At 35.0% G+C, this 15472-nt stretch overlaps 1 protein-coding gene across 1 annotated transcript in view; it reads left to right on the plus strand.

Annotated features, from left to right (window-relative positions):
* The window catches only part of LOC111054843 (cytoplasmic FMR1-interacting protein), a 67054-nt gene that overhangs the window by 26544 nt on the left and 25038 nt on the right, over window positions 1-15472 (plus strand). The window contains exons 15-16 of the mRNA XM_039423960.1: window positions 5891-6122; window positions 12970-13169. Of these exons, the coding sequence (XP_039279894.1) occupies window positions 5891-6122; window positions 12970-13169 (432 nt within the window). The remainder of the gene's footprint in view (window positions 1-5890; window positions 6123-12969; window positions 13170-15472) is intronic.

The following is a 15472-nucleotide window of genomic DNA, read 5'->3' on the forward strand; positions in this document are numbered from 1 at the left end:
TACCCCACAACTGACTTCATTTGTAACTGGTGGGAAGCCAGGGGGGAATTTATTTATGAGAGGACCCAATTTTGTAACAAGGAAAAATATAATATATTTGCTTTTAAAATCTCTACTCAACAATTAACCTGTTTAAACTATTTGAATCCACGGTTGGGAGCTTTGGATGGATTCGTTCATGCAAATGCCAAGATCTTCACTATTGTTTAACAACACCTGTTTTAGAAACAAGTAACTTATCACGAGCCAGGAACGTAAAATAAAAGATTTTGTAGAAATGCTACTGATATTAATTTATTAGTTGAATTATACAATAAATTATCGGTCATCTTTGAAATTCTGTTACATCGAATTATAATATCCACTGTAATCAATCCGGTTATTTATTCAATTACTTGTTTCAACATTACAACATTAAAAAATTAGTTTCAAATAATATTTCTCAAATTACTACTTTATCGCAATTATTCATAATTGATATTTAGTCAAGAATTTGATAACTCACTCTACAATAAATTTAGGGCCTCGGTCAATTTATCTGGTCAATCTATTTGAGCTTGATAAAATAATTTTGGCACTCACCATTGAATTGAAAATTTAACAAATAAATCGTCACTCACAATCACTCACGCTTACATTTCAACTACGGTGCTATATTTCAGACTACATGCTTTTAATTTATACAAAATAAAATAATGAGATTTTTCATCTAATTAGGCCGAAGCCTAAATTAGAGACCGAGACTTGTTCTGCGACTACATCAGTTCTTCTCGCAATGACGACTCGATTAGAACTGCCGCTCTTCCACTCAAATTTTCCGATTTGCAAGAAAACACGTGGAGCGCCCGGCCTAATAATTTCAGGTTAAAACGTCGTAGGGTCACACGGTTCAAATACATTTCTAAATACGTTTGCATTAATTTCATTACGAAATTCAAGTCAGTACTATGGAAATGCTAGAAGACTACAATAATTTGGATGGATAAGAAGCAAGTTAGCAAATCTTTTATGACAAGACAAAATTTAGGTGCTTACTTTGTGCATGAATAAATTATTCAATTATCAAGAACAAGGTTCACGTGAGTTCATATTGGAAAAATTTAGTACAATTTTGATCAGTTCAACAACCTGAAAGAAAGGCACAAAAAAACTACAATACAAACCTCTCAATATTCCCCATATTACAGTATTGTTAGACAGAGAAAAACATTTCTAACAAGATCAATGTCATTTTATCTGTTTTTAGATAGTTTGTAGTTTTTTATTAGGGCTTAAACTTGAAAAAATGCTATTCTTCAAATTCAAAGTCAAATTTCATACCGTTTTTTCACGATTTTTCTCTGGGTAATTATAGTGGTTTCTATATTTCAAAAACTTCTCCATTTCATAAGCTTTCGAATGAGTATAAATTCGAAGAGATAAGTTCTATGATAAAGTGTTCAAAACTGCTAATATCTGGAATGAACACCTTCAAAATGCATCAAGCATGCATCAAGTGATGATCCTAAAGGGTGAAATTACATGATTATTGCATTATTTTCGGTAGCATATAGCCTAAATCCTATATAAAACATTAATCATGCACTTTTACAAGATCCAACAAAATTTATTCATACATTAATAATTCAATGTAGATGAATGACAGATTTAAAAAAACTGATGGCAATCATTCAGATGGTAATCAAATTAAATATCATGCTCACTGCTTACAGGAATTCAAAACAGCCTCCATTTCTGTTTATGCAACTTCTGCTGCCGTTTATCAAGCTTCGAGTTGCCCGTTTCACTTCGTTGGGCCGTGTCTTCATCACTTTAAACGTCAATCGAATTCTGGGAATCAGTTCCTCTCTGGTCCCTACAGGTTCTCTGTAAACTTCACTTTTTGCAACCCCACAAAAGTAGAAGTCCATTGGAGTAAGATCAGGTGAGCGTGGTGGCCAACTTACGGGTCCACCTCGGCCAATCCACCGCCCAGCATAATTGTTATCAAGCTACCCACGGACGTTTCTAGCATAATGAGGGAGGCAGCCAGCCAACTGGAGCCACATATTCTGCCTCAAATTGAGAGGCACGTCTTCTATCAATTCGTGAAGCTCATTGACCAGAAAGTCCATAAAAACTTCACCATTTATTCTTGCAGGGAAAATGAAAGGTCCATGTATGTGTATTGTAGAAATTTACAGCACCAGTTCTTGCGAATGTACTTTTATCTGTGATCTGTCCATAAAATGTTTGAAACACAATCTTGTACTAAGATCCAACGGCCAAACTGCATCCTTGAAACAGTATCAGGTTCATTGAACTCTTGAACTGGGGTATCATGAAATGGTCGAAAGTTATTGTTCTTCAATATTCTTTGCACTATCATTCTTGAAACATCTAACATCCCAGCTGCCTGCTGGATACTGGATCGAGGATTCTGCTCGAAATACTTTAGAATAAGATTCTTTAAAGCTTCAGAAATTGAGACGGGTCTCTGGTAACTTGAAATTGATCCTAGACTCTCACCATCTTGACATCTGTCAATCAAACGTGTTATGAGATGGGTGTTTTCGGTCAGGAAAACGTCTCCTGTATACTCTCTCTGCCTCTCTTGAATTGCATACACACTCTCCATACACCTGTAACATGTTCAATTACTCAAACAAGGTAAATTTCATGATAATGAACGCGAAAACTGATACATATCATGCCAATTAACTGGAAAGCACACTGAAAACTATACTGAAAATAGGCTGAAACATACACTTCATGTTATTTTATTCAGGATTTATGGTACAGGAAATAAAGCAAGTTATTGGAAATGTCATATCATTGTAAAATATTGAAATGTTGATTAAAACTTGTGAATATTGTCAGAGAGAAATCAGGTGATTTCACCCTTAGGATCACCACTTGATGCATGCTGTTTGTGAATTTCCTCATTTTGAAGGTGTTCATTCCAGATATGAACACTTTATCATAGAACTTACCTCCTCGAATTTATACTCATTCAAAAGCTTATGAAATAGAGAAGTTTTTGAAATATTGAAACCACGATAATTACCCAGAGAAAATCGTGAAAAACTGTTTGAAATTTGACTTTGACTTTGAAGAATAGCATTTTTTCAAGTTTAAGCCCTAATAAAAAACTACAAAATATCTAACAACAAATAAAATTACATCAATCTTGTTTGAAATGTATTTCTCTTTCCAACAATACCCTTGAAATTGAAATTCGACCAGTAGTTTTTTAGTTATTGAGTATTTATTGACCGGAAGTAGGCATATTCTGAAAATATCGAAAAATCTATATATCTCGAAAACTAAGATCGATAGAAAAAAGTTTACCGAACATTTTTTGTCAGAAATGTCGAGTAGAATCTATGGTCTACGGCTGTTACGACCTTGGTGGGACACCCTGTATATACAGTATATACAGTATAGTTGTGTATTTACGGTATTCTACATACGCCTCCTTCATACGCCAATATCAGAGTAAAAATCAGACTATAGAATTATTCATCATAAATCAGCTGTCTAGCAGGCTATGTAAACTAGTAGTTCTGTGAACAGTAGACCTCACGCAGTATTCTCACCCACAAGCACCTGATTGGAACTATAGACCTTATGAAAATACAGCAATAGACTGGCTTCTCCACACATCTGTTTAATCACTTGTCAGCTGATTTATGATGAATAATTGTATAGTCTGATTTTTACTCTAATATTGGCGTATGAAGGAGGCTCCTTTTTCCTTTTATATTATCCTTGAAATGCAAAATTTCCAAAAACCTTGTATATACTTCGACGCGCAATTAAAGAAGGAACATACCTGTCAAATTTCATGAAAATCTATTACCGCGTTTCGCCGTAAATGCGCAACATTCAAACATTTAAACATTAAGAGAAATGCCAAACCGTCGACTTGAATTTTGGACCTCACTTCGCTCGGTCAATTTATAATACTACCCGTTCAAAAACATCGAACATCTTGAAAATGTATCTTTCCATCAACGTTGTAGACAGTTACAGCCAGACCTGATAACAGCGCTCACACTCACATTCCGGGACGACACGTCACGGTACGATAGGACAGAAAGCTCTATGTTTATTTAGAATTTTTTCTAGACATTTCAAATTGATAAATTATTTATTAATTTTTGAGAAAACATAACAACAGGTCTACTGTTCACAGAACTACTAGTAGTGTATGAAAACATTCCTTTTTTGGATAGTAGAATTAGAAGTAATTCTCAAGTGAAAACATCATTGTGAATGTTGGGCTAAATTTTTACTCTAAGTCTAAAATGTCCAGAATAGTAACTAGATGCTATTAGTGTAGAATAGTAAATGGTAAATTAACAAATATTGTAGCAAACATAGTATATCATTCTATAAACTATGAATATATTATAATTTCCTCTTTCGTTATAAAATGTGTATGCTTTTGTACTCCAGAGCGTAGCTCGGTCCCCCGATATTTTTCAATTAGAGTGCAACATTCGAGAGCATGGTATTCGATGTGCATGCTCTAACAAAATCGATCATTCTGAAAGATCCAGCCGTCCAAAAGTATTGAATTTCCAGAAAAATTGAAGATAAATATTGTATGAATCGTAGGGTATGTCGATGGGACTTGAAAGTTATGTACTTTTTGAGAAAAAGACTTACAAAGTTGCTCAATTTAACATTGAAAAGATAGTAAGAATAGATATTTAGAGCACCAATGACGTCACACCGATCATTAAAAGATCAAGATGCGCGTGGCCAGTACCTTGTATTCTAGGTACCTTGGTATGCATTGTGTATCAAATTGTATGCTGAAGGCTGGCAATTTACAAGATATTTGACTGAATTATTTCAAACGCAAGCAACTGATTGCCTCTAGAAAGGCTGAAATGAAACACCGCTTGGATTATTCGATGCGAGGTTGTCATTTTCACTATTTATAATCATCTGGCTTGCAGTGGCTGAATTTTTCAATCGTTCTGTATTTTGAATTTGTTGATCCCAGCTATTGATAGCACATGGTGGCACACCATTCAGCCACTATCCTTGACTTTGAAGCTCCTGAGAGGCCAAAATACGCTCTTCCGAGTACGATTGTCAAATGGAAATAATTTCAATTATTTCTGAGAAACATTCTTGCTTTCACCACCTACTTATCTTTTGAAACAAAAAAGTTTCTAGCATGTCAAAAATTTCATGTTTCCTGCTCGAAATGTCTCGACATTGATGAACATAATAATTAATTAAAAAATAAATATAAGTCGGATAAAAATGACACCAAAAGAAAGGAGATATTCTCCCTTAATAATTTGATATAAAATTATCACGCATTACGACGCCCCATGATTCTGAGAGAAGTGATATTCAAAAGAAAAACAAATCTTCGCGATGTTTCCAATTTTATCATGAAAGTTAGATTTTCTTTTAATCCTTCAACCATGAAGCTTTTTTAGTACTACTAGGATATCGGGGATGATATTATACATCCAATTCTGACGTTGAATTTGAAATTTGAGAAAGTTGCAATTTTACACGATTTGGCAATCCTGTAATTTCTTGGGATGGAGGGCCAAGTCTCAATTCATTTTACACAAACTATAATGTAAACTTGGGAGAGAAATAGTACAAGGAGTATCCTTACTTTTCCTCTCCCGGTCATTGCTTTCTTGTAAACATAAATAAAAATTAAAAAAAAACTTTAATGCAATTTTAAAACATATTCACATAAATTATACAATATTATAAAAAAGTTTATGATCGAGGAAGTACCTACTTGCAAATACAAGGCAGTTAATCCCGTCTTCAATGTCTTCATTCAAATCTATGTTTCTTAGAGGAATGGAGTATAAAAATATCCCCAGTTGAAGCTCATCTTCACAGTTCTAATGTTTGTTCACAGTATTCTTCTTGACAAACGATTCCGAGTGGAATGCGTAGCTATGGGCACTTACCTGCTGCCTTACCCGCGGGCGAATCGCTACGAAACGCTGCTGAAGCAGAGGCATGTCCAGCTGCTGGGAAGATCCATCGATCTCAACAAACTCATCACTCAGCGAATCAACGCTGACATGCAGAAGTCACTCGACCTGGCCGTCAGCAAATTTGAGGCTGGCGATATCACTGGAGTTGTGGTGAGTAGATTTTACTCGATTCTTTATTCATTTATTCAAACAAATATCACTCATCATTTATGAATTATCAAAATGATAGGTAGAGAAGAAAATAATAAGGTTAACCTTGAGCTACTTTTCTCCCTTGATTTGTATTGAAAGTCTCCAAAGTTGTTCCCGTTCATAAGCAGGGCTAAAAAGAGGAACCTTCCTGTTATAGACCCATCCAAATAGTACCTGTCTTCTCCAAGGTTCTAGAGATTGTCATGTATATACAGGTGTATGAATACTTAGTAAATCTTGGGGTACTGTCTGAGCATCAATTTGGTTTTGTGAAGGGAAGATCCACTACTGACGCCTTTGATGCACTAATAAAATTTGTAATTGAGTCTTTTGAAAACAGGTGCTTTGCTCAGGCTGCCTTCTGTGACCTGAGCAAGGCATTTGACTGCGTGTATCATGATATTTTGCTTGAAAAATTAGCTTATTATGGAGTCAGTGGAAGGAGCCTTAGTCTTTTTAGATCGTACCTTGGCGATCGCCAGCAAGTTGTTTGTATAGGAAATAAGAGATCCGAACTTGCTAAAGTAAAGAACGGCGTCCCCCAAGGATCAATATTGGGACCGCTCCTCTTTGTATTGATGATAAATGATCTTCCTCTCACAATCAACAGCAAGACTGTGTTGTATGCTGATGACACCAGTTTTCTTAATTCTCATTCAGATGCACACACTTTACATAATATGACAGCTGATACCTTGGCGGAAGCTTCCAAGTGGTTCACAGCGAATGGTTTTTAACTAAACGAGGATAAAACTCAGCTTATGACATTTGGTCTCAGGGACTATACACACAACAATAACAATAGTTTAAAGTTTTTGGGCTTAATGTTTGATCTCAGGTTGACATGGGAACCCCACATAAATTTCGTTTCTGCTAGGTTATCTAGGGTTATCTATCTTTTAAGGCAGTTGAAGAATCTTGTACTGGAAAAATACCTCAGAAACTCATATTTTGCTTTTTCCCAAAGCATAATTGCCTACGGAATTTTAGTATATGGAAACAGCTGACACATCAATAAGGTTTTGCTTTTGCAGAAAAGGCTATTAGAATATTGACAGGTGCAGGGTATCTAGATCACTGTCGACCTCTTTTCAAAAAAAAAAAAAAAAATATTGACTGTCATAAATCTCTACCTATATATTTCAAGTAATTCCATATCAACGTCTTGTCATAAGCATGAAACACTATGACAGCATAGGCTTGAGAATGTACAATAAGTTGCCATTGGATATCAAATGTTGTGAAAATATTTTTATTTTTTAAAAATTACTTTTTGAGTGGCTGGTTTTAAGACCTTTCAATTTTTAAAAACTCAGTCGTGTCGTCCAATCACTTAACTGGCGCCCGAACTTACGTCGCGGAAAGTTTTATCGTTGTATCCATCCACGTTCATTAAACTCGGATACAAGACCTTTTATCTTGTGCAACGAAAAAACTTTGAGTTTCACCTCTTCATCCGTGAACCAACCCATATATTTTTCTCCAACGAGAAACTCATAGTGAAAGTGACTCGACTTCAAAATCCAAAATCTACCACTCAACTACAAAATTTTTCTCCAACGAGAAAAAGTCAAGTGTTATCAGAGTAAACTCAAACTTTCAAACATTTCTTCAACAAGAACTTAACTTTCACCAGTGTTAATAAGTGTAAATCAAATCAAACTACAAACACGAAATCGACTTCAAGAACTCTCAATGGAAAACCACCATCAAGCTGTTATCACCATCACGCTGTAACCGTATCCAGCCTAGCAGTTAGTTCAACCCCACGCTGGCCACCGCAGGAGACGAGAGGACTCTACAGAGGGATCGAGATCTCGCCACCTTCAGGAGGATTCCTGCTGTCCTTATATCATCTGAAGAAGACGACACCGACGCCGACGCTGACGACAACCGGAACATTACCCACCAACCTGAATCGACTGTGAGTAATTTCGTTATATCTCTTCCTCAACCACACCCTACAATGCCTAATATCTCGAAACAAATTCCTCATGGCATTCTTAAATTCATACCCCATTATGATGGTACTTGCTATAAGCTACCACATTTTATTAGTACTTGTAAGGAACTATTAGTGTCCTATTGTAGTGCAAACATTGACGAAAAAACAGAAAATCACTGGCTCCTTTTCAGGGCAGCCGTAAGCCGTCTTTCCGGCCCCGCAGAATCAGTTGTTTTTAATAACAATTGTACAACTGTAACAGAGCTAATAGCCGCTCTAAAAACAAACTTCGCTGACAACAGGTCCGTTCCAGACCTAATTGCGGAAATTACTTTCATGAAATCCTATTCAAATGAACACCCGATCGAATTCATTAATCGCCTCGATGAAAAACGCACAACTGTGTTGACTAAATATAAACTAGATGGTATCCAAGGTGAACTTTTGACTAATCTAATGCAGCAGTTGAATGCAACTCTCACTCGTACATCCAACTTTGGGCTCTCATTTGCAAATCCTCCAAATTCACGATCTTGACGATGCTAGACATAAAATGACTGTAGTATTGTTCTAAGGAGCTTGAACTTCAAATCAACTATCAGTACTATCAATAAAATTGATTCAAGAGCTTTTAATGAAACACCGCTTGGATTATTCGATGCGAGGTTGTCATTTTCACTATTTATAATCATCTGGCTTGCAGTGGCTGAATTTTTCAATCGTTCTGTATTTTGAATTTGTTGATCCCAGCTATTGATAGCACATGGTGGCACACCATTCAGCCACTATCCTTGACTTTGAAGCTCCTGAGAGGCCAAAATACGCTCTTCCGAGTACGATTGTCAAATGGAAATAATTTCAATTATTTCTGAGAAACATTCTTGCTTTCACCACCTACTTATCTTTTGAAACAAAAAAGTTTCTAGCATGTCAAAAATTTCATGTTTCCTGCTCGAAATGTCTCGACATTGATGAACATAATAATTAATTAAAAAATAAATATAAGTCGGATAAAAATGACACCAATAGAAAGGAGATTATTCTCCCTGTTAATTTGATATAAAATTATTACGCATTACGACGCCCCATGATTCTGAGAGAAGTGATATTCAAAAGAAAAACAAATCTTCGCGATGTTTCCAATTTTATCATGAAAGTTAGATTTTCTTTTAATCCTTCAACCATGAAGCTTTTTTAGTACTACTAGGATATCGGGGATGATATTATACATCCAATTCTGACGTTGAATTTGAAATTTGAGAAAGTTGCAATTTTACACGATTTGGCAATCCTGTAATTTCTTGGGATGGAGGGCCAAGTCTCAATTCATTTTACACAAACTATAATGTAAACTTGGGAGAGAAATAGTACAAGGAGTATCCTTACTTTTCCTCTCCCGGTCATTGCTTTCTTGTAAACATAAATAAAAATTAAAAAAAAACTTTAATGCAATTTTAAAACATATTCACATAAATTATACAATATTATGAAAAAGTTTATGATCGAGGAAGTACCTACTTGCAAATAAAAGGCAGTTAATCCCGTCTTCAATGTCTTCATTCAAATCTATGTCTCTTAGAGGAATGGAGTATAAAAATATCCCCAGTTGAAGCTCATCTTCACAGTTCTAATGTTTGTTCACAGTATTCTTCTTGACAAACGATTCCGAGTGGAATGCGTAGCTATGGGCACTTACCTGCTGCCTTACCCGCGGGCGAATCGCTACGAAACGCTGCTGAAGCAGAGGCATGTCCAGCTGCTGGGAAGATCCATCGATCTCAACAAACTCATCACTCAGCGAATCAACGCTGACATGCAGAAGTCACTCGACCTGGCCGTCAGCAAATTTGAGGCTGGCGATATCACTGGAGTTGTGGTGAGTAGATTTTACTCGATTCTTTATTCATTTATTCAAACAAATATCACTCATCATTTATGCATTATCAAAATGATAGGTAGAGAAGAAAATAATAAGGTTAACCTTGAGCTACTATTCTCCCTTGATTTGTGTTGAAAGTCTCCAAAGTTGTTCCCGTTCATAAGCAGGGCTAAAAAGAGGAACCTTCCTGTTATAGACCCATCCAAATAGTACCTGTCTTCTCCAAGGTTCTAGAGATTGTCATGTATATACAGGTGTATGAATACTTAGTAAATCTTGGGGTACTGTCTGAGCATCAATTTGGTTTTGTGAAGGGAAGATCCACTACTGACGCCTTTGATGCACTAATAAAATTTGTAATTGAGTCTTTTGAAAACAGGTGCTTTGCTCAGGCTGCCTTCTGTGACCTGAGCAAGGCATTTGACTGCGTGTATCATGATATTTTGCTTGAAAAATTAGCTTATTATGGAGTCAGTGGAAGGAGCCTTAGTCTTTTTAGATCGTACCTTGGCGATCGCCAGCAAGTTGTTTGTATAGGAAATAAGAGATCCGAACTTGCTAAAGTAAAGAACGGCGTCCCCCAAGGATCAATATTGGGACCGCTCCTCTTTGTATTGATGATAAATGATCTTCCTCTCACAATCAACAGCAAGACTGTGTTGTATGCTGATGACACCAGTTTTCTTAATTCTCATTCAGATGCACACACTTTACATAATATGACAGCTGATACCTTGGCGGAAGCTTCCAAGTGGTTCACAGCGAATGGCTTTAAACTAAACGAGGATAAAACTCAGCTTATGACATTTGGTCTCAGGGACTATACACACAACAATAACAATAGTTTAAAGTTTTTGGGCTTAATGTTTGATCTCAGGTTGACATGGGAACCCCACATAAATTTCGTTTCTGCTAGGTTATCTAGGGTTATCTATCTTTTAAGGCAGTTGAAGAATCTTGTACTGGAAAAATACCTCAGAAACTCATATTTTGCTTTTTCCCAAAGCATAATTGCCTACGGAATTTTAGTATATGGAAACAGCTGACACATCAATAAGGTTTTGCTTTTGCAGAAAAGGCTATTAGAATATTGACAGGTGCAGGGTATCTAGATCACTGTCGACCTCTTTTCAAAAAAAAAAAAAAATATTGACTGTCATAAATCTCTACCTATATATTTCAAGTAATTCCATATCAACGTCTTGTCATAAGCATGAAACACTATGACAGCATAGGCTTGAGAATGTACAATAAGTTGCCATTGGATATCAAATGTTGTGAAAATATTTTTATTTTTTAAAAATTACTTTTTGAGTGGCTGGTTTTAAGACCTTTCTATTGTTTGGCAGAGTTTTTCGATTCTACTTTATGTAATTCTACTTTGTGAAACTATTGCTTTGACTTTATTATTTTGTAATTGTATTACCATGACTTTGTCAATTACCTATATTGGTCTACGACAATAAAATCTATTTATTTATTTATTATCCCAAGTTATCTGCTTGATCATACAAGGTATGATTTCTCATCAAATTCACATAAAACTTACAATAATTTGTAATCAAATGATAGTATTCATTCCATATTAACACATTGTATTTAATCAAATTATTGTATTTCTTAAAATTATAATTCTAATTTACACAAGCAGTAAACTGATCAATGAAATACCTTTTGACTTGAATTTCAAAATTAGTAAAAAGAGCGTCAAAGAGTGGATTAAGAAGGAATATTTCTTTATCCTTAAATATATCAATTTAATTTTAATTCTTTTCTTCAAGTTTTATTTTTTTAATTAAGTTTCTATTGTAATTATTAGTTAAATTGAAACCTAAATTTTCTGCATTATTTCGAAATAGTATGTTTTTTTACTGTATTGCAACTCTCACCAGCGGGCAAAGAGTTTCTTTTTGCTGGCGATGCCTAGATTTTATATTTCTTTTTATTTGAGTATATGTATGAATAATTATGTTTATTTATTTATATTTTTAATGATATCTCATATTATAAAGAGTTTGGAATATTTTAAATTGGCAATAAATGAAATTGAATTGAATGATTGAAAATATTAAACCCTGTAATACTTCTTACATTCTCTTCTTCTACCTTATTATTTATACAAAACTTGCATGATAAAACAGAAGAGTACATTATAAACAAATAACGATTTGTGTTATTTATTATCTCATCATGAACCATTTTTTCTGTAAATGTTTTGAACTTTGTGTTGAACTACTAATTTGTTGTAGAATCTCGTAAATGGGTGTATCATTTTTTGAGCTGCCATTTTTATGTATCATTGTCATGTAATTTTCTGTTAGTTTTTGAAACGTTGAAAGTGATGATAAAATCACTAATAAATGTGCATTAATGATAGGAAATTAATTTGTAGCATTTTTATTTACGTTCTCAAAACTCACTTACTCCATGGCGCTACAGCCCATCCAGGGCCTTGGCCTCCTCTAGAACGCCTCTCCACTCCTCTCTGTCGGCAGCCTTGCGTCTCCATCCCCTAACGCCTATTTTCCGAAGATCATCTCCGTTCTCAAAGTCATATGAAATTTGCTCATGAAGAAAATGCTATATTGTTACCACAGAGCATTTCAAAAATGAGCAATTTCTATTAAAGACTCAGAATGAGAATCCTACCTCAAATTTGATATGATTATTGAACATTCCAAAAACACAAATTAATATATTGTGTTAAATAAACAATAATAAAAAACAATTTCATGTCATGTTAGTCTTATGAATTGTCTCAACAATTTTTCAATTTATGCTAAATCTAAGAACAATCTATTCTTGTTTGTTGAGAAGTTTCATGAACTAAATTTTTCTTTTGAATAAAATCAAATCAAGTATTCACTTACTTTCTCATATTTATATACCGAATTATAATGTTTATTATAATATTTTTCTTACTTGATATTTCTTCTTATATTGAATTTGAATTGGATTGTGATGAAAGGGTGCATTTGCAGGAACTGGATGGCCTGCTGCAAGTGAACAGACTGTGCCACAAGCTGCTGAGCAAGCTGCTGGCGCTGGACGAGTACGACGCCATGTTCAGAGAGGCCAACCACAACGTGCTCGCTCCCTACGGCCGCATCACTCTGCATGTCTTCTGGGAGCTCAACTACGACTTCCTCCCCAACTATTGCTACAACGCTGCTACTAACAGGTCACCACATAAATCACAACTAATATTATGTTGTTAATAAGAATTTATAATTATAATAAACAGTTGAGGATCAGAGAATCTTGTGTACTCATCCACTATAGTAAGAATATTAAACGGTGTACACACGTACGTTTGCCTCGGGTGAGCATACGGCTATGGGCTTGCATTCGCACGTCTGGACACTGTTCGCCGAGGCATGTTGGTGAACCGCAACCCTGTCGGTATTTTGGCGTGCTCAAAGACGCCTCGGGCGAGCATTGAATGCACGTGTGAACGCTTTTTTGCCGTACGGGTGAGGCAAAACGTAAACATCGAAGGCGCCTTAACCTAATTCCAATGAATTAGGTTAATGAATGACAAATCAAATTGTGATCCAATAACGAATTGTAAATTGTAGGATTTTTGTAATTTTGTAGGATATGTGGAGTCCAAATATTTAAATAGAAACATGCATGGAGTATGTAATTTGTATTATCAAATTTAGAACTATACAATTTAAGTAAAAATAGCTTTTCTTCTGGGTTCCTACAAAAAAGTATAGCTCACATATTTTATTGTAGCTATCAAGTGTTTGTTTTATGATATCTATTAGAGTTGGTAATTAAAATTGTAAACTACAATATGCTATTATAAGTTTTAGATATGTCTATCTAGGCTATCTAGAGTGAGATTTATTCAAACTCTTAGTAAAAAGTTTACCTAATAACAACTAAAGTTTAGTAAAACTTTTACTTGAAGGTGAATCTTGAAGCTAATCTTATAGAGAATCTTGTTTTGTCATTGTGTATGAGCAGAGTTAGTTGAAAATGAACAGTAATTCAGTATTTCATTTAATTTATGGCTAATTTGGTTAAAGAAGACAGTCAATTCTGTGGGACAGTGTTTAGTGTGCTTTGATTAGGTCATCAAACCTTCTGGAATTATTGTAGAAATTTTCTGGTTTGAAATTCAGAATAGATATTGTAAACCAACAAATGAATCGTCTAATGCCAAGAATCTCAAAGTTAGGGCCAATCGTTCATGTAAAGTTATTGCTTCCCTCATAACGGTATCATTTGTTTGGATAACTAGTTGAATTAGATTCAGTATATTATCAAAATGATGTTTTGACATCCTAATAAAGTTTCAATTGTCAATCTCATATTTTAATGTCATGTAGCAATTCATTTCCTCACTTCAATCTATTAACCTACAATCGTTTAACCCACTAACATAGTTTGTTAAGTTTTATTTTCGATTTTTATTATACTAGTCTTTAAAATAAGTGATACAGCTGCATTTTGTAATTTTCTTCAATGATGGAATGACGCCATTGTTGTCATGATGTGGAAATTTTACATCTACCATGTCTTCGTGTCGTCTGAAAATGAGATGCCGAGGCATACGTGGAACGCGTCCACAAGGACGTACAATGAATGCCGAGGCATGTGTCCATATGATTGTTCGCGCGAATCTGTACGTGCGTGTGTACAAGGCTTTAAGATTACGGGTACAAGCCCTACCTACTTGTACCATAAACAAAGCCATAGTGCAAGACAGGTGGTTGATGGTAACGTCAGTACAGGTCCTACACCAATAAATACACTAGCTGATATAGATCAGCTGAAGTCAACATGTTTTTATTTGTGTAGGAGCCCTACCTGTGCTGACGTCACCAGAATGCACTATGGCTTTGTTTACGGAGGTAGTGGTACAAGTAGGTAGTGGTCCTTTAAAATCCATGTTTAGTCGTTTTATTCAATAAGTTCTTTCAAATACATGTTAGAAGTGTATTCATAGGAAGATAATTCAGAATATGCACATGTTTGAATAGCTTCCAATAAATACACTCCAGACTGTAACAAAATTCTAATCCTTCAGTACTGTATTGAATCCAATAAATGAACCAAACTATCATCACTTGGAAGTCAATGAACAAAATAAGAAAAATCTCAATCTTAATGAAATGAAAACACAATATCCTATCCTCCCTATGAAAATAGTCTTATTAACATCAAATTTTATTCCAAATACTCAAGGCATCATAATCATCATCAGTGTTGTGTTTTTATTCCATTATGTGAAAATTGTGCAACATCTCTCATAAGCATATTCGATCTATTACATCTGATTAAAGTTATATTAGTTTGGAACCCAGGTGTCGATTGTAAGAAAACCCTAGATTTTCAAACATCTTGACCGATGTGCCACTAATTAAACTCTTCAATGGTTGTTTGCACCAACGAAATGTGTATAATGATTGATTTTCTGTCTTTATTTTAACCTTGAAGGGCGAAGGTGAATTAATGTGAATTCAAGCGTTA

This window comes from Nilaparvata lugens, chromosome 3 (assembly GCF_014356525.2).
Source record: "Nilaparvata lugens isolate BPH chromosome 3, ASM1435652v1, whole genome shotgun sequence".
Classification (NCBI taxonomy): Eukaryota; Metazoa; Arthropoda; class Insecta; order Hemiptera; family Delphacidae; genus Nilaparvata; species Nilaparvata lugens.